This window comes from Canis aureus, chromosome 16, assembly GCF_053574225.1.
Source record: "Canis aureus isolate CA01 chromosome 16, VMU_Caureus_v.1.0, whole genome shotgun sequence".
Taxonomy (NCBI): domain Eukaryota; kingdom Metazoa; phylum Chordata; class Mammalia; order Carnivora; family Canidae; genus Canis; species Canis aureus.
The window spans coordinates 15,331,856-15,350,112 of NC_135626.1; the positions used below are offsets into that span (position 1 = coordinate 15,331,856).

Consider the following 18,257-nt stretch of genomic DNA (forward strand, 5'->3'; position numbering starts at 1 on the left):
GAATCCCACGTCAGGCTCCCGGTGCATGGAGTCTGCTTCTCCCTCTGCCTATGTCTCTGCCTCTCTCTCTCTCTCTGTGTGTGTGACTATCATAAAAAAAAAAAAAAAAAAAAAAAAAAAAAAAAAAAAACAAACAAACAAAAAAAAACCTCATACAGGGACACCTTGGTGGCTTAGCGGTTGGACAACTGCCTTTGGGTCAGGGTGTGATCCTGGAATCTCCAGATCGAGTCCCGCATCTGGCTCTCTGCATGGAGCCTGCTTCTCTCTCTGCCTCTCTGTGTCTCTCTTGAATAAATAAATACAATCTTTTTTTTTTTAACGATTTTATTTATTTACTAGAGACAGAGAGAGAGAGAGAGAGAGAGAGACAGGCAGAGGGAGAAGCAGGCTCCATGCAGGGAGCCTGAGGTGGGACTTGATCCTGGGTCTCCAGGATCACACCTTGGGCTGAAGGTGGCGCTAAACTGCTGAGCCACCCAGGCTGCCCGAAATAAATAAAATCTTAAAAAAATAAACAAAAAACCCTCATATAAATTACTCATTATAGATAACACAAATGGTAGCTGGAGGTGGATGCACTAAACAGGGGACAGGAGAGGTGATAACTTAGGGGGAAGATTCAAGGGAAGTGTAGATTCTCCTCTACACCCTGGATCCTTAGCAAGAGGGAAATGTCTATCCAAGAGGTCAGGCTTGGCACAGTCCTCTGTTCCTGAGGAGTCAGGAAATAAAGGAGTATCTATCTCAGAGGCTGGGTACTCAGTCCAGTACTGCTCCCACAGGAGCTGGGGAGGGAACCTTGGGTTGTGGCTGCTAGAGCCAGATTGCTTGGATTTCAATCCCAGACCTGCCATTTATTAGCTACGTGGACTTGGGCAAGTTACCTGATTTTTCTGTGCCCCAGTATCCTCATCTGCACAATGGAATGACAATGATAGGATTATCATGAGAATTAAATTAATTAACATATGTAATGTGCTTAGAAAAACACCTAACACAGAGTATAAGGGCTAGCTGTTTTTACTGCATGCACAATTACATTAACATTGCTTATTAATCTTGACAAAATTGTTATATAACCAGATTGGGAGAATGGGGTAGTGGAAAAGATATACATATATATGGCAGGTTAGGGAGAGAGTTGGACCTCCATTTTCAAATAACCTCTAAAAGCAAAAGATCCAAAATAGTGATACAGGAGAACCTGTCGGGCTCATTCAGCACAGCATGTGACACTCTCAGGATCCTGAGTTTGAGCCCCATGTTGGTCGTGGAGCCTATTAAAAAAAAAAAAAAAAAAGCATTACACACTTATTTAGAGATATAAAAATAAACACCAAAAAGATTAGCTAAAATTGATGAAAGTGGTTTTCTTTGGGGAGGGAAAAAATGAGCAGAGGGAACATAGGCAGCTGTTCTTTGTAACAAATTCTATGAGACAATATAACTTTGTAAAAACTGAAACTAAATACATTAACTGTATAACTAGCTATTTAATATCCCCTCTAGAATACAAGCTCCCAGCAGGCATAGCCTTGGTCTGATGGTCTGTCTTCTGTATCCTGCCATGACCCAGAAATCATGACCTGAGCTGAAACCGATGCTCACCTGATTAAGTGACCCAGGCACCCCTCTGCCAGTTCTATGAATCTTTTTTTTTTCTTTAAGATTTTATTTATTCATTCATGAAAGACACACACAGACAGAGAGGCAGAGACACAGGCAGAGGGTGAAGCAGGCTCCATGCAGGGAGCCCAATGTGGAACTCAATCCCAGGACTCGGGGATCACACCCTGAGCCAAAGGTAGATGCTCAACCATGAGCCACCCAGACATCCCCGGTTCTATTATTCTAATCTACCTTCCTCCTTATCTCAATTTCTCTTAACCTTCTTGCTATAGTCCAAATTCTTGTTTTTCTGTTCTGCCTAAATTTTCAAATGAATGGTTGATTCCCATTGCCTCCGTTGTTTAATGAACCTCTTTGGCAACCAGGAAACTTACTGTCCCACTATTTTTCTGAAGCTACTCTCCTCGGTCAGAGAATTCTTTCTTGTCAAGATTGTGTCCTCTCTCAGTCTTCCTCTACTTCTTGGATCATCTAACACAGTAGAGAGCTTCCTTTTCTTAAAGCTCTTCCTTCCTGTGGGCCTCTCCCAACCTTTCCAGCTATTACTTTCCTGGCTTTTTATGGTATCCTCCTGTTCCAGACTGTGTCTCCAGACTTCCTCATCTGTCTGTCATTCTTTTTTTTTTTTTTTTTTAAGATTTTATTTATTATTTGATGGAGAGGTGGGGTAGAGCACAAGCAGAGGGAGCAACAGGCAGAGAGAGGGAGAAACAGACTCCCTGCTGAGCAACAAGCTCTATCAGGGCTCCATCCCAGGATCCTGTGATCATGACCTGAGCCTAAGGCAGACACTTAACCAACTGAGTCACCCAGGCACCCCTCTGTCATTCTTTTTATGGCTTTAGTGTCAGCTTTGGTCTGTTGATTGAATATTTAGCCTGAGCTCCTAGACTCAACACTTACATACTTCTAGCCAGAGGACTTCTTCATTTATATGGCTCACAGTCACCTCCAAGTTCAGGTTTTTCTTAAGATTTTATTTGAGAGAACACTTGTTGAGGGGGGTGGATAAAGGAAGAGGGAAAAGCAGAATCCCTGCTGAGCAAGACTCAATCCCATGAGCCTGAGATCATGACCTGAGCCAAAGGCAGATGCCCAACCAACTGAGCCACCCAGGCACCTCTCCAAGTCCAGTTTTAAACTCTATAAACAATGAGGAGACTGGTTTGGCTGTAATGAATGGTCCATAATAACAGCAGGTAATATGTTCTGTTCAGATCTGTTCTTGGCTTTGTCACTTTGCTACTCAACTGAACTTCATCAGACTAACTCGGACTATATTTGACCAGTTAAGAGACCTTAAGAGAAGTTCTTAACTCTAAGTCTGAAAGTTTCTTCACTTGTAAGTTTTTCCATTTACAAAAATGTTTTCCAGCTTTAAAAGAAAAAGCTTGGAAAACATTGGCAAATAGATCAAATCGCTGGCAAAAAAAGTCAAAATGCTGCCAAAGCTCTGGAATTCAAGACTAACTACAGCTTAGGCCAAATCTTCCCATCCAACATTATGCTTCTTATCATGACCACAAGAGATGATATAGCAGTATGGTTAAGAACATAGCTCCAGGGGATCCCTGGGTGGCTCAGTGGTTTAGCGCCTGCCTTTGGCCCAGGGCGTGATCCTGGAGTCCTGGGATCGAATCTCGCGTCAGGCTCCCGGCATGGGGCCTGCTTCTCCCTCTGCCTGTGTCTCTGCCTCTCTCTCTCTCTCTCTATGTCTATCATGAATAAATAAATAAATAAATAAATAAATAAATAAATAAATAAATAAATCTTTGAAAAAAAATGTAAAACTTAAAAAAAAAAAAAAAGAACATAAGCTCCAGGGACACCTAGCTGGCTCAGTTGGTAGAATATATAACTATTAATCTCAGGGTCATGAGTTCAAGCCCCATATGGGGGGGCAGAGTTTGCTAAACAAACAAACAAACAAACAAACAAAAACTGCATAAATTCTAGATCCAGTACCTTATGGTGAGATGAAGTCTCTATTATTCACTCTGTGGGGTAAAGGTCTTGAGCAAGGGGCTTCTTTGACCTTCCGTTTCTTCATCTATAAATAGGGCTAATAACAGCAACTACTTTGTTGGATTATTGTGACCATTAAATGAACTAATGTATATAAAGTTGTTAGAACCTGACACATATTTTATGTAATTAACCATGTGACCCAAGGCAGATGACTCAATCATTCTGAGCTTGGCCCTCTTATCAGTAAAATAGGGATATTAACTATCTGTATGGTTGTTTTGAGGATTAAATTAGCTTATTGATTTATTAATTTTTTATTTTGAAATAATTTTAGACTCATATGAAAATTGCAAAAACGGCACAGAGAGCATAAGGATAAAAGATAGAGGGCAGCCCCGGTGGCCCAGAGGTTTGGCGCCACCTTTGGCCCAGGGTGTGATCCTGGGGCCCCAGGATTGAGTCCCGTCGTGCTCCCTGCGCAGAGCCTGCTTCTCCCTCTGCCTGTGTCTCTGCCTCTCTCTCTCTCTCTCTCTGTCATGAATAAATAAATAAATCTTAAAAAAAAAAAAAGATATATGTCAGTGGAATAAAAAGTGTCAAGAAACAAATGGTCAACTGATTTTTTTTTTTTTTTTTGGTCAACAGATTTTTGACAAAAGGGCCAAAACAATTCAAAGGGGAAAAGTAGTCTTTTTAATAAATGGTGCTAAAACAATAGATGCAAAAGAATGCATTTAGACCCCTGTCTCACACCACACACAAAAACTAACTGAATGTGAATCATAGAACATGCAAGAGCTTAAACTATAAAACTCTTAGAAGAAAACATAGGTGCATGCCTGGGTAGCTCAGCAGTTGAGAGTCTGCCTTCCACTCAGGGTGTGATCCCGGGGTCCTAGGATCAAGTCCTGAGTTGGGCTCCCCACAGAGAACCTGCTTCTCCCTCTCTTTATGTCTCTGCTTCCCTCTCTGTGTCTCTCATGAATAAATAAATCAATCTTAAAAAAACAAAACGAAATATAGGAGTATATTTTTGTGAGTGGAGATTAGAAAATAATTTCTAGGATTTGTCACCAAAATCATAAGCGATAGATTTGGTAGATGGAGCTTTTTATCCAAAATAAAAACCTTTTGTTCTTCAAAGAACACCATCAAGAAAATGAAAAGATAACCCTAAGAATGAAAGAAAAATTTTGCATATCAGGTAAATGACAGGGACTTGTATCTAGGATATAGAACTTCCAGAACTCAATAATAAAAAGATAATCCAATTTTAATATAGGCAAAGGATCTGAATAGACATCTCTCCAAAGAACATTATATATATATGTATATATGTGTATATACATATATGCATATGGATGTGTATGTGTGTGTATTTTGAGGATGAACCTTAAAAGCACACTAAGTAAAAGAAGCCAGTCACAAAATATCACTATTCTATGATACTAATTATAAGAAATATCTAGATCAGGCAAAACTATAGAGTCAGAAAGTAGATTAGTGGTTGCCTAGGGCTGAGGAATAGGAGGAAATGGGCAGTGAATACTAATGGGTACAAGGTTTCTTTTTGTGATGATGAGAATGTTCTGGAACTAAATAGTAATGATAATTGCATGACTCTATAAATATGATAAAAATCATTGGATTGTATAGCTTAAACTGGTGAACTTTATAAAATGCAAATTATATCTCAATAATGCTGTCTAGAAAAAGTACAGGCGCACTTGGCTGACTCAGTCAGTGGAGAGCAGGACTCTTGATTTTGGGGTTGTGAATTTGAGCTCCACACTGACTGTAGAGATTACTTAAACATTTATTCATGAGATACACACACAGAGAGAGGCAGAGACACAGGCAGAGGGAGAAGCAGGCTCCATGCAGGAAGCCCAATATGGGACTCAATCCCAGGACTCTGGGATTGCACCCTGAGCCAAAGGCAGACACTCAACCACTGAGCCACCCAGGCATCCTGATATTGGTGCTTTTAACAAAACTATAGACTATGCTAGGATATTACCAGGGTTTATTTTTTATTTTTTTTACAGAATATTTATATTTTTGTTTATTTTTTTTAAACTTTTTTTTAAATTTAATTTTATTTATGATAAGCACACAGTGAGAGAGAGAGAGAGAGGCAGAGACATAGGCAGAGGGAGAAGCAGGCTCCATGCACCGGGAGCCCGATGTGGGACTCGATCCCAGGTCTCCAGGATCGCGCCCTGGGCCAAAGGCAGGCGCCAAACCGCTGCGCCACCCAGGGATCCCCCTATTTTTGTTTATTTAAATATTTTTTTAATTTATGATAGTCACAGAGAGAGAGAGAGAGAGAGAGAGGCAGAGACACAGGCAGAGGGAGAAGCAGGCTCCATGCACCAGGAGCCCGACGTGGGATTCGATCCCAGGTCTCCAGATCGCGTCCTGGGCCAAAGGCAGGCGCCAAACCACTGCACCACCCAGGGATCCCCTATTACCAGGGTTTAGAACAATACCTAGCACAAGTTCACAGAAGTGAACCTTATACAAATTGAAGAACTTCATGACAATGACGAACATAATAATGATGATGGTGGAATTTCTACTGCTGCCAGGCTGATTGGCTGTTTTCAGAGCATGCCATATTGGTTCTTCTTTCTAAACTCCCAACTCTAGCAGTTCCCACCACCTGGGATTCCTTTTTCCTTCCACTTTCTTTATCCCTGATGGGATAAATCCTTCACATCCACCCATTTCCATCAAATCTTTACTAATGCTCCTCTCCTTTCTGTGACCTGTGTGAACCTCCACACCAGCCAGCCCTTGCCTGAACTCCCCTTTGCATTTTTCTCTAATTATTTCACTTTTTTTTTTAATTTTTATTTATTTATGATAGTCACAGAGAGAGAGAGAGAGAGGCAGAGACACAGGCAGAGGGAGAAGCAGGCTCCATGCCGGGAGCCTGACGTGGGATTCGATCCCAGGTCTCCAGGATCACACCCTGGGCCAAAGGCAGGCGCCAAACCGCTGCGCCACCCAGGGATCCCTAATTATTTCACTTTTGAGTCCTAAATTCTCAACTAGATTGAGAGGGTGTGTGGGTTATAATTCCTCTGCATCCTCCACAATAAACTGTGTGAATTCAAACAAACTTACCTGTTGACTAAGATTTAAAGTTGTTGGGATGGAATAAGACATAGAAAGTGGAACAAGGATGGCAGGATATCAGCGCAATTCAGGCAGCAAGACATAGGCAGAGCCTCAAAGAAACGAGAAGCATTTATAAGGTGTCCACTATATACTCCATAATGTAATCACTGCCAGAGAGAAGAGGAATGGAGAGGGAGAGGTAAGGACACCGAGCAATTCTGTTCCCTACGGCTTCTTTATTTTTCTAAGTTCATTTTCTATTTTTTAAAAAAGATTTTATTTATTTATTCATGAGACACACGCACACAGAGGCAGAGACACAGGCAGAGGGAGAAAGCAGGCTCCATTCAGGGATCCTGATGTGGGACTCGATTCCGGGTCTCCAGGATCACACCCTGGGCCGAAGGCGGCGCTAAACCGCTGAGCCATCCGAGTTGCCCTAGGTTCATATTCTAACCCTTTGACTTCACAGCCAGGGGTAAATGCCCTACCCCGGGATCCCTGGGTGGCGCAGTGGTTTGGCGCCTGCCTTTGGCCCAGGGCGCGATCCTGGAGACCCGGGATCGAATCCCACGTCGGGCTCCCGGTGCATGGAGCCTGCTTCTCCCTCTGCCTGTGTCTCTGCCTCTCTCTCTCTCTCTCTCTCTCTCTCTGTGACTATCATAAATAAATAAAAATAAAATATTATAAAAAAAAATGCCCTACCCCAAATTCTCATCACATTGCATTGTAAGATTTTGGGTTACTTTTTTTTTTTAAGATTTTATTTATTTAATCATGAAAGACAGAGACAGAGAGAGGCAGAGACACAGGCAGAGGGAGAAGCAGGCTCCATGCAGGGAGTCTGACGAGGGACTCGAACCCGGGTCTCCAGGATCACGCCCTGGGCTGAAAGGCAGCGCTAAACAGCTGAGCCACCCGGGCTGCCTAGATTTTGGGTTACTTGACCTCCCCGCCTCTCCATGAGCTCCAGGAGCTTGGCTTTTTCCCCTGCTGCAATTCCAATCCCTAATGCATACTGAACACTCAGTAAATGATGGCTTGATGAATGAATGTATGAACGAAGAAAAGGACTGATGGACTCGGAGCTCGCAGACCTTAAGTCTACATTTGTGAACGCAGACACAGTGTAATGTGCAGATTTTAACAAATTTGTTTTTCAAAAATAGGGTCTTTGCCTGATAGGACATCAGTTGCTGACTGGAAGGCGAGGTCCCTTTACTCCAGGTCTCTAAGGCAGCCTGAAAAAAGCGGGAGGCGGGGCTAGCGCCTACCGGACTCCACCCTCTTGCGTTCTAAGCTTTCCGCCTATGGACCCGCCCCCTCTGGCCCCGTCGGCGCTTGTACACGTATTCTAATTGGTGAGCTCTCTAATCCGTCTGAGCACACGGGCGCCTATTGGGTCAACTGCTGAGCAAGAGTTGCGTACTTCCCGGCGTTGGGAACGCGCGACAGACGTAGGAGTGCCGCCATTGCGCTGCGAAGAAAGCGGCCGTCTGTGTGAGGGCCTGTGGGGGTGCGTGGTGGGCTTCAAGGGCTGGGCCGCGGGAGGCGTGTGGGGTCGGGCTGGACGGCCGGGACGTCGGGATGGGCCGGACTGGACGTACTCTGAGCACAGCGAGACTGCAGACCGCGGTGTCGGCGCGTTCCTGCTGGGCTCGAGCGCCGCTTCTCGTTACATTTTTTCTTTCTCTGTCCCCCAGACTCTCCGGGAATGGCTGGAGTATTTCCTTACCGAGGGCCGGGTAACCCGGTGCCCGGCCCTCTAGCCCCATTGCCGGACTACATGTCGGAGGAGAAGCTGCAAGAGAAAGGTGAAGAACGCGTGCGGGAGGGCGCCTGTGGGCCCGGCGGCTTAGGGCGGCTGTGCGCGTGCGCGCAGCGGGTTTGCCTCCTTAACTCGTTTTGGCAAGTGTCCGAGCATTAGGTGTCAACTCACCTTTGGCTCCTTTTGTCATCTAATTAAGTGTGCAGAGGTGTCTGTTATTTGCAGGCAGTGAAAAAAAAAACAAAACAAAACTTAAGAATCTGTAAAAAAAAAAAAAAAAGTCAGACAATCATAAATGTGATAAAGGAAAATAAAGCACAGTGAGATAAGAGACTTGGCAAAGAGTGCTCCTGTTCTACGCCCACCCCTAACTCCTATATCCTGACAGGGGCTTACCCTGTGGCAAGACATGGGACTGATTCAACTAAGAGTGTGCAGTTATTTAAACTGAGGTGTCGGGATCCCTGGGTGGGCGCAGCGGTTTGGCGCCTGCCTTTGGCCCAGGGCACGATCCTGGAGACCCGGGATCGAATCCCACGTCTGCCTCCCGGTGCATGGAGCCTGCTTGTCCCTCTGCTTATGTCTCTGCCTCTTTCTCTCTCTCTCTCTCTGTGACTATCATAAATAAAAAATAAAAATAAATAAATAAAAAATAAATAAATAAACTGAGGTGTCTTTGTAGCCCGAAAATGGCAGCAATTACAGGCCAAGCGCTATGCAGAAAAGCGAAAGTTTGGATTTGTGGATGCTCAGAAAGAAGACATGCCCCCAGAACACGTTAGGAAGATCATTCGAGACCATGGAGACATGACCAACAGGAAGTTTCGCCATGACAAAAGGGTTTACTTGGGGTAAGGAATCTCTTGGAATTCTTTCATTCCCAACTTTGGTCCCTCTTCCTTATCCTTGTCCCATAGGTTGCAGTCCTGGATAGCTGCTCTGTCATTTTGGGACAGGAATCCTCTATGACAGCCCATCTCGGTGGTTATAAAAAAAGAGAGAGAAGAAAAAAAAGAACTAGGATTCTGTGATAACTTTCAGATCTTTAGTTATTCTCTTGATCGCCCTGAGTTTTTTTCTTGACCTGACATTAATTTGTCCTGTTGGAGCTATAAGATGCCCGTCTTTGAATGGGTTGAAACCCATAATAGGACACTACATTCTTGTTGCCTTTAACTTAGCAGTGACTAGTCCTGAGGTTCAAGATATTTAATTCGTGAGGCTTCTATGCTCTTTTCTGTGGCCCCAAGCTGAGTGAATACATGTATAAGTGCCTTAGTAAATCTCTTTTCCATTTGGACAGGAAAACGTTAGCCACTTAATAAACTGTTGTAATATTGTCGTTAAGAAGAAAAACAAAGGGACACCTGAGTGGCTCAGTTGGGCGTCTGCCTTCGGCTCAGGTCATGATTCCGGGGTCCTGGGATGGAACCCCACATTGGGCTTCCGGCTCAGCGGGGGGCCTGCTTGTGCTGTCTCTCATGTTCTATCTCAAATAAATCTTTAAAAAAGGAGCCATAGATGTTTGTTTATAAAAAATATTATTTTGAAAGCTGTGGTAGGTGCTAGGGATATAGCAATGAATAGGCAGTAATGGCCTTTCTGGATCTTACAGTCTAGTGGCCTGACAGATGTGGGAAAGATGGGTATAATGATGAGTATTTTATGATGAATATTTCATTATTACTTATAGGAAGATAGTATAGAATGTGTAATAGCTCAAAAGCTGTCTTTAGAGGGACAGTTGTTGATACAGAGGGACAGAAACCCAATATTGGAACTGTGCAGTTTAAGAGGAAGACTGGCACAATTGCAGAGGGAGAGACAGGATTCCTGTATGCTAAGTTTGGACTGTAAGGCAGACTTTTCTGTGGAATGTGGTACTATGACACCATGTGGCTTCTCTGCATGGCACAGGTAACAACAGCTTTGTCATTTATAATCTTCTCTCTCCCTAATGTTGCAGTGCCCTGAAATACATGCCCCATGCAGTCCTCAAACTGCTGGAGAACATGCCTATGCCTTGGGAGCAGATTCGGGATGTACCTGTGCTGTACCACATCACTGGAGCCATTTCTTTTGTCAATGAGATTCCCTGGGTCATTGAGCCTGTCTACATCTCCCAGTGGGGGTGAGAAGGGCTAGAATATGGTTGTTGTTGATGGTGGGGGGGCTGGTTGGGGGCAGCGGGTAGAAACCATAGTGTGAAATTGCTGGCTTTTAGGTCAATGTGGATTATGATGCGTCGAGAAAAAAGAGACAGAAGGCATTTCAAGAGGATGCGTTTCCCCCCTTTTGATGATGAGGAGCCACCTTTGGACTATGCTGACAATATCTTGGATGTTGAACCACTGGAGGCCATTCAGCTAGAGCTGGACCCTGAAGAGGATGCTCCTGTGTTGGACTGGTTTTATGACCACCAGCCATTGAGGGATAGTCGGAAGTGAGTGATGGTTGGAGTTATCACTCCTGTGAAAGTTTTGGAAGGCCAGGAGTCCTGGGTGAGCAATAGACAGAATGGCTTGGCTACCTGACATAGGCCTGTCTTTTTTCCCTAGGTACGTGAATGGTTCCACTTACCAGCGCTGGCAGTTCACACTGCCCATGATGTCCACTCTATACCGCTTGGCCAATCAGCTCCTGACAGACTTGGTAGATGATAACTACTTCTATCTCTTTGATCTGAAAGCCTTCTTCACGTCCAAGGCACTCAATATGGCCATTCCTGGAGGCCCCAAATTTGAACCTCTTGTTCGAGACATCAACCTCCAGTAAGTTGGAGATACTAGGGATTATAGGCACCTCGGATTGAGTAAAATCTAATCTTGATCCTTGAGATGCCATTGTAGTTTCCAAACTCCCCAACTAGTCTGCTCATCCTTGATAATGTACCCTAGGGATGAAGACTGGAATGAATTCAACGATATTAACAAGATCATCATCCGGCAGCCTATCCGCACTGAATACAAGATTGCTTTTCCCTATCTGTACAACAACCTTCCACACCATGTCCACCTTACCTGGTGAGAGCTAGAGCAAAGGGGGAGAGGGGGGAGAGGATATTGGGCCAGGGCAGGAGAACCTGAGTTTATTACTCTTCCTTTATTTTAGGTACCACACTCCTAATGTTGTGTTCATCAAAACTGAGGATCCTGATCTCCCAGCTTTCTACTTTGATCCTTTGATCAACCCAATTTCTCACAGGCACTCTGTCAAGGTAAGACCTTAGTTCTTTTTTCTTTTTTTTTAAGATTTTATTTATTCATGAGAGAGAGAGAGAGAGAGAGAGAGAGAGGCAGAAACACAGGCAGAGGGAGAAGCAGGCTTCATGCAGGGAGCCTGATATGGGACTCCATCCCAGGTCTCCAGGTTCAGGCCCTGGGCTGAAGGCGGCGCTAAACCACTGAGTCACCCGGGCTACCAAGATCTTAGTTCTTTGAAGAGAAATTTGCTGACTGTAGCTGAAGTGTTACTAAATAAAAATTGAGCTACCTATTTAGTGTTCCCTTTGAGCTTTGATATGTCAGTAAAGTGCTTGGTTTAAACTAAGTTATTTGTATAATCTGGGTTTTTGTGATTGGGACTTTCCATATAGTATGTTCAGGGCTGTTTGCATTATGAATTTTTTCCAATCCTTTTATTAGACATATTTATTAGTTCACATACCGTACAACTCACCCATTTAAAGTTTATAATTCAGTGGTATTTAGTTTATTCACAGAGTAGTTTAGCTATATCCACAGACAGTTTTCCAACCTTTTCATCATCCCAGAAATTCCCATACCATTAGCAGTCGCTGTTTCCCTCCCCTAGTCAACTCCTAGTCTTTCTGTAGATTTGCCTCTTCTGGAGGTTTCATATAAATGGGATCTTTCAGTATGTGGTCTTTTGTGATTGGCCTTTTTTTTTTTTTAATTTTATTTTTATTTTTATTTTTTTTGGCCTTTTTTTTTTTTTTAAGAGTTTATTTATTTATTCATGAGAGACAGAAAGGCAGAGACATGGGCAGAGATCTAGGCAGGCTCCCCACGGGAACCTGATAATAGGACTCGATCCCAGCACTCTGGGATCACGCCCAGAGCCAAAAGCAGACACATCCCTCTGATTGGTTTGAAATAATGTTTTTGATGTTTACCCATGTTCTATAGTGTTCTTAACAGACCTCCCTACTCTAGCTTAGTTTTTGTGTTTACTTAACATATTGGGGCTCCTTTGGGAGGCCTTTGGTGGTGAGCCCGTTAGGGTGTGATGCTTGCTTTCTGCTTGGCCCTAGCTTGTTCTCTACTCCCTTGGCCCTTTTTGCCCTGGCCCTTTAGGGCTTCTCTTGTCTGGCAGCCCAGTTTCCATGGTAGATGGCACCACTGTGCTCAGCCCCAGATAATTTCCCTCTCATCCCAGTTATCTGTTCAGTTCAGTGGGAGCTGAACCCTTGGGGGTTGTTCTTTCAGAGCCAGGAACCATTACCTGATGATGACGAGGAGTTTGAACTCCCAGAGTTTGTGGAGCCCTTCCTGAAGGACACACCCCTTTACACAGACAATACAGCCAATGGCATTGCCCTGCTCTGGGCCCCAAGGCCCTTCAACCTACGCTCTGGTCGTACCCGCCGGGCCCTGGACATCCCCCTTGTCAAGAACTGGTAAGACTAATACCTGGGGAGATGATAGTAGATGTATAGGAGAAAAGAATTCCAACTGGGTTGACATTCAGTCTTTACCAGAGGGATTAGAAGGAGAAATGGGCTAGCTCTGGTTGGCTAATTTTCTCAGGTATCGGGAGCATTGTCCTGCTGGGCAACCTGTGAAAGTGAGGGTCTCCTACCAGAAACTTCTTAAGTACTATGTGCTGAATGCCCTGAAGCACCGGCCCCCTAAAGCCCAAAAGAAGAGGTAAGGTGCCTGAGGGTCATTGCTCAGACTTCTTTTGTTCCAAATTTAACCAAGAAGCTAATTCTTACTTTTCCACTTATTCCCACCCCAGGTACCTGTTTCGTTCCTTCAAAGCTACCAAATTCTTTCAGTCCACAAAGCTGGACTGGGTAGAGGTGGGGCTTCAGGTTTGCCGCCAGGGCTACAACATGCTCAACCTTCTTATTCACCGAAAAAACCTCAACTATCTGCATCTGGATTATAACTTCAATCTTAAGCCTGTCAAGACCCTCACTACCAAGGTGTCTGCATTGTACTTTAAGGGTCTTCTGGGCTTGAGGGATGGACTGGTTTTGCTCTGTCCTCTGAGGAAGGCATACATCCAGTTGGGACCATTACTGATCAATGTTTGTTTGTTTGTTTGTTTGTTTTTTCTATTCTTGGCACCTTCTCCAGGAAAGAAAGAAATCTCGTTTTGGAAATGCTTTCCATCTGTGTCGAGAAGTTCTGCGTTTAACCAAGTTGGTGGTGGACAGTCATGTGCAGTATCGCTTGGGCAATGTGGATGCCTTCCAGGTGAGGCCAAGTATCCCTGATCCCTGCCCTAGGTAGGGAAGCTGAATGAAGCCTAAGCTGATCATGGAGCTGGCTCTAGCTTAAAGCCTGATGGAGTCATTGTGTTGCAGCTGGCAGATGGGTTGCAGTATATCTTTGCCCATGTGGGGCAACTGACGGGCATGTACCGGTACAAATACAAGCTGATGCGGCAGATTCGCATGTGCAAGGACCTGAAGCATCTCATCTATTACCGCTTCAATACGGTTGGACCCTGCCCTCATACTCTCACTTTCTTCATCCAGTTTGTTCATTTGTTCATTCTTTCATTCATTCATTCATTCATTCATTGTGTTTGGAAGGCAGGGGAGAGAAAAAGAATCTTAACTAGGTCCACACTGAGTGTGAGGCCTGATATGGGGCTCAATCTCATGACCACGAGTCTCAGATCCATTTTAATTTTTATGTCTAGTCAGCGTTCCTTCCGGGGACCAATTTAGAGAAAGGTTCTGAGCGTTTCATTACTTGCCCTCACCTTATTAATTGTAACACTTTCCATTGAAGCCTGCCTTTAAATAGAGAATCCCAGTTACTGGTTTCTGTGTTAGAATTTCTCATTTATTCCATTTTTGATGTTGAGGTCCCAGAGTTTTGCCTCTTTGCCCCTCTGTTGCCTGAGATGTGTTCCTCTTGATCCCATCTGTGTGTGCAGTTTTTTCTTGCTCTCTAAATCAATTGCTAACCTAAGTTCTTTATTACTGCTTGGGACCACAGGGCCCTGTAGGAAAGGGCCCTGGCTGTGGCTTCTGGGCTGCTGGCTGGCGAGTCTGGCTGTTTTTCATGCGTGGCATCACCCCTTTGCTGGAGCGGTGGCTGGGCAACCTCCTGGCCCGACAGTTTGAAGGTGAGTGGTTTTCTCTGTGTCCAGTTTGTTTTATCACTTCACAGGTAGATCTTACGTTCCCATTCTATCCCTTCCTGCTGGATTGCCTGTAGGTCCCATTCTCTAGTGATTCTGACCTACTGTTGTGTTTCTTGGTTTCTCTTTGGGGCCTTGAAGCTATCTTGCATTTGAAGGATGGAAATTTCTCAGAAGCGTAGTTGTGAATGTCTGAAATAGTTTGTCATTTTTGCATGTGCTAGGCATATGGACACTTTTTTTTTAATTTTTAAGACTTCATTAATTTATTCATGAGAGACAGAGAGAGGCAGAGACACAGGCAGAGGGAGAAGCAGGCTCCGTGTAGGGAGCCTGATGTGGGACTCGATCCTGGGTCTCTAGGATCACACCCTGGGCTGAAGGCAGGTGCTAAACCGCTGAGCCACCCAGGGATCCCCTGGACACTATTTATGCTTGTTGATTTCAGTGTCACCATGATTAATAGGAAGCATGGTAGTAGAGGCTTACTGAAAGCCATGAATCTTGCTTTTAATCAGTTTCATTTTGGGCAGCCCCAGTGGCGCAGCGGCTTAGCGTCGCCTGCAGCCCGGGGTGTGATCCTGGAGACCCGGGATCGAGTCCCATGTCAGGCTCCCTGCGTGGAGCCTGCTTCTCTCTCTGCCTGTGTCTCTGCCTTTCTCTCTTTCTCTGTCTCTCTGAATAAATAAATTTTAAAAACGCTTATAAAAAAATTTCATTTCTAGGCCGACACTCCAAGGGGGTGGCAAAGACTGTAACAAAGCAGCGAGTGGAATCGCATTTTGACCTGGAGCTTCGGGCAGCTGTGATGCATGACATTCTGGACATGATGCCTGAGGGAATCAAACAGAACAAGGCCCGGACGATCCTGCAGCACCTCAGTGAAGCCTGGCGCTGCTGGAAGGCCAATATTCCCTGGAAGGTAGGTGTTGCCCCACTCCAAGAAGGCATGGACATCATCTCTCTGGGGTTAGGATTATCACTCCTGGACTCCCTTTGGGAGCTATGTGACTGCTATCACATTCTCATTGTGCCTTTTGTACTTGCAGGTACCTGGGCTGCCAACACCCATAGAGAATATGATCCTTCGATATGTGAAGGCCAAGGCTGATTGGTGGACCAACACTGCCCACTATAACCGAGAACGAATCCGCCGTGGAGCCACTGTGGACAAGACTGTTTGCAAAAAGAACCTGGGGCGCCTCACTCGGCTCTATCTCAAGGCAGAACAGGAGCGACAGCACAACTACCTGAAGGTCGTGCAGCTTAGGCTGGGCTAGGCATGGGGAGTGGGCAGAGGGAAGATTGCAGAGTTGGACTATGTCTTATTCTGTAGGGATTAGGCTACAGTGGTTGATTATCATGTCTTTTGCAGGATGGGCCATACATCACAGCAGAGGAAGCGGTGGCAGTGTATACCACCACTGTGCATTGGTTGGAGAGCCGGAGGTTTTCACCCATCCCATTTCCCCCACTCTCCTACAAGCATGACACCAAATTGCTCATCTTGGCCTTGGAGCGGCTCAAGGAAGCTTACAGGTGAGGAGTACAGTAGGAGGATTCCCTTGGGAAGGTGAAAGTAGGAAGACAGCATCACAGTTAGTGTCCAAAGGAAGAAGGTTTAGCCTTAGGCCTTTCTGGGTTTGGCTTCCTCTTGGTTTTCCCATTCATCTTTCCTGTTTCTTTGTCAGTGTGAAGTCTCGGTTAAACCAGTCTCAGAGGGAAGAGCTAGGTCTGATCGAGCAAGCCTATGACAATCCCCATGAGGCACTGTCACGCATCAAGCGTCACCTCCTCACACAGAGAGCCTTTAAAGAAGTGAGTAAAATGCTCCCCCCTCCCCCTAGTTTTCTGTTGGCTGTGCTATTCACGTATGGCACCAGGTAGCAGGTTGCTTCAGGTATTGGTGGATCTGAGTAAGTTTCCCTGTCCCACAGGTGGGCATTGAGTTCATGGATCTTTATAGCCACCTGGTGCCAGTATATGATGTAGAGCCACTGGAGAAGATCACTGATGCCTACCTGGACCAGTACCTTTGGTATGAAGCTGACAAGCGCCGCCTTTTCCCACCCTGGATCAAGCCTGCCGACACAGAACCACCTCCTCTGCTTGTTTACAAGTGGTGCCAAGGTAAAGTTTTTCTTGCTTTGCCCTTTGGAACTGAGGTGAATTGGGTTGATTTAATTCTACATCGAAATTCTCATCCAGGTAGTATAATTAGCTTACTCTTGTTGCATAGTGCCAAGGAAATAATGTTGATGTTAAACTGAGCAAAGCTGACACTCCTAGCAGTCCTGATGAATGAGTGGAATATTAGTGGGATGAGGTTGTGGACTGCAGGTACTAGCCTTGGAAGGGAATTTCTAACCTGGAGATCTCTCTTGCCTACTCAGGCATCAATAATCTGCAAGATGTGTGGGAGACAAGTGAGGGCGAGTGCAATGTCATGCTGGAATCACGCTTTGAGAAGATGTATGAAAAGATTGACTTGACCCTGCTTAATAGGCTGCTGCGACTCATTGTAGACCACAACATAGCTGACTACATGACAGCCAAGAACAATGTCGTCATCAACTATAAGGTGTGTCTTGGAGGCAAGGTATCAAGGAATTGGAGGGGCTGTGTCTGGGTGAGGAAGGATTTGCCGAAAGGAAGACCAAACAGGATGGGCCCCAGAGAGGCCTGGGACATGGCTATGAGTTAAGAATTATTCAGAGTTCTCAATTTTTCATTCTAGGACATGAACCATACAAATTCCTACGGGATCATTAGAGGCCTGCAATTTGCCTCATTCATTGTGCAGTACTATGGTTTGGTGATGGATTTGCTGGTGTTGGGACTGCACCGGGCCAGTGAGATGGCTGGGCCCCCTCAGATGCCAAATGACTTTCTCAGTTTCCAGGACATAGCCACTGAGGCTGCCCACCCCATCCGTCTCTTCTGCAGATACATCGATCGCATCCATATTTTTTTCAGGTGAGGGCTTGCCTGGATTCTTATCCTGGCAGGGCGTTGAGGCATGTCCCCAGCCTCTGGACTCAGCTATCGTACGTTAGTTGACTTGTTGCTGGCTTGGGCTCTAAAACCGAAAGAAGGTCCTAGGAGTAGGGTGGGAGTTGGAGGTGGGCTTTATCTATGGAGTTGTAGGTCTTGTGAGTTCCCAGTTTATTTGGATCTCAGCAATGCATCTTGCTTGGTGTAGGTTCACAGCAGATGAGGCTCGGGACTTGATCCAGCGTTACCTGACAGAGCATCCTGACCCGAACAATGAAAATATCGTTGGCTATAATAACAAGAAGTGCTGGCCCCGAGATGCGCGCATGCGCCTCATGAAACATGATGTCAACTTGTGAGTCTTAAATGGGGGCTGTAGGAAGCTGTGGGAGCTGGAAGGTTACCAGCCTGAGGGACGCAGAGCATA

At 45.1% G+C, this 18,257-nt stretch overlaps 1 protein-coding gene and 1 long non-coding RNA gene across 3 annotated transcripts in view; one reads left to right on the forward strand and one right to left on the reverse strand.

Annotated features, from left to right (window-relative positions):
* Positions 1-1,007: 1,007 nt before the first annotated feature.
* LOC144285944 (uncharacterized) lies at positions 1,008-8,055 on the reverse strand. The gene is made up of 3 exons (XR_013354078.1): positions 7,905-8,055; positions 6,733-6,893; positions 1,008-1,280 (listed from the first exon to the last, which is right to left on the reverse strand). It is a non-coding gene; the product is annotated as an uncharacterized LOC144285944 (long non-coding RNA).
* Positions 8,056-8,092: 37 nt separating this feature from the next.
* The window catches only part of PRPF8 (pre-mRNA processing factor 8), a 29,319-nt gene continuing 19,154 nt past the window's right edge, over positions 8,093-18,257 (forward strand). Inside the window, exons 1-22 of one of the 2 annotated variants that reach the window (XM_077851773.1) lie at positions 8,093-8,242; positions 8,430-8,540; positions 9,177-9,345; positions 10,461-10,625; positions 10,719-10,937; positions 11,053-11,265; positions 11,392-11,517; positions 11,606-11,711; positions 12,943-13,133; positions 13,264-13,383; positions 13,475-13,664; positions 13,819-13,938; positions 14,049-14,183; positions 14,692-14,821; positions 15,562-15,758; positions 15,886-16,092; positions 16,212-16,375; positions 16,528-16,654; positions 16,774-16,966; positions 17,230-17,417; positions 17,574-17,812; positions 18,039-18,185. In XM_077851773.1, coding sequence (XP_077707899.1) covers positions 8,441-8,540; positions 9,177-9,345; positions 10,461-10,625; positions 10,719-10,937; positions 11,053-11,265; positions 11,392-11,517; positions 11,606-11,711; positions 12,943-13,133; positions 13,264-13,383; positions 13,475-13,664; positions 13,819-13,938; positions 14,049-14,183; positions 14,692-14,821; positions 15,562-15,758; positions 15,886-16,092; positions 16,212-16,375; positions 16,528-16,654; positions 16,774-16,966; positions 17,230-17,417; positions 17,574-17,812; positions 18,039-18,185 — 3,446 coding nt within the window. In that variant the 5' untranslated portion in view covers positions 8,093-8,242; positions 8,430-8,440. The remainder of the gene's footprint in view (positions 8,243-8,429; positions 8,541-9,176; positions 9,346-10,460; positions 10,626-10,718; positions 10,938-11,052; positions 11,266-11,391; positions 11,518-11,605; positions 11,712-12,942; positions 13,134-13,263; positions 13,384-13,474; positions 13,665-13,818; positions 13,939-14,048; positions 14,184-14,691; positions 14,822-15,561; positions 15,759-15,885; positions 16,093-16,211; positions 16,376-16,527; positions 16,655-16,773; positions 16,967-17,229; positions 17,418-17,573; positions 17,813-18,038; positions 18,186-18,257) is intronic. The other variant, XM_077851774.1, reaches the window with a different exon arrangement.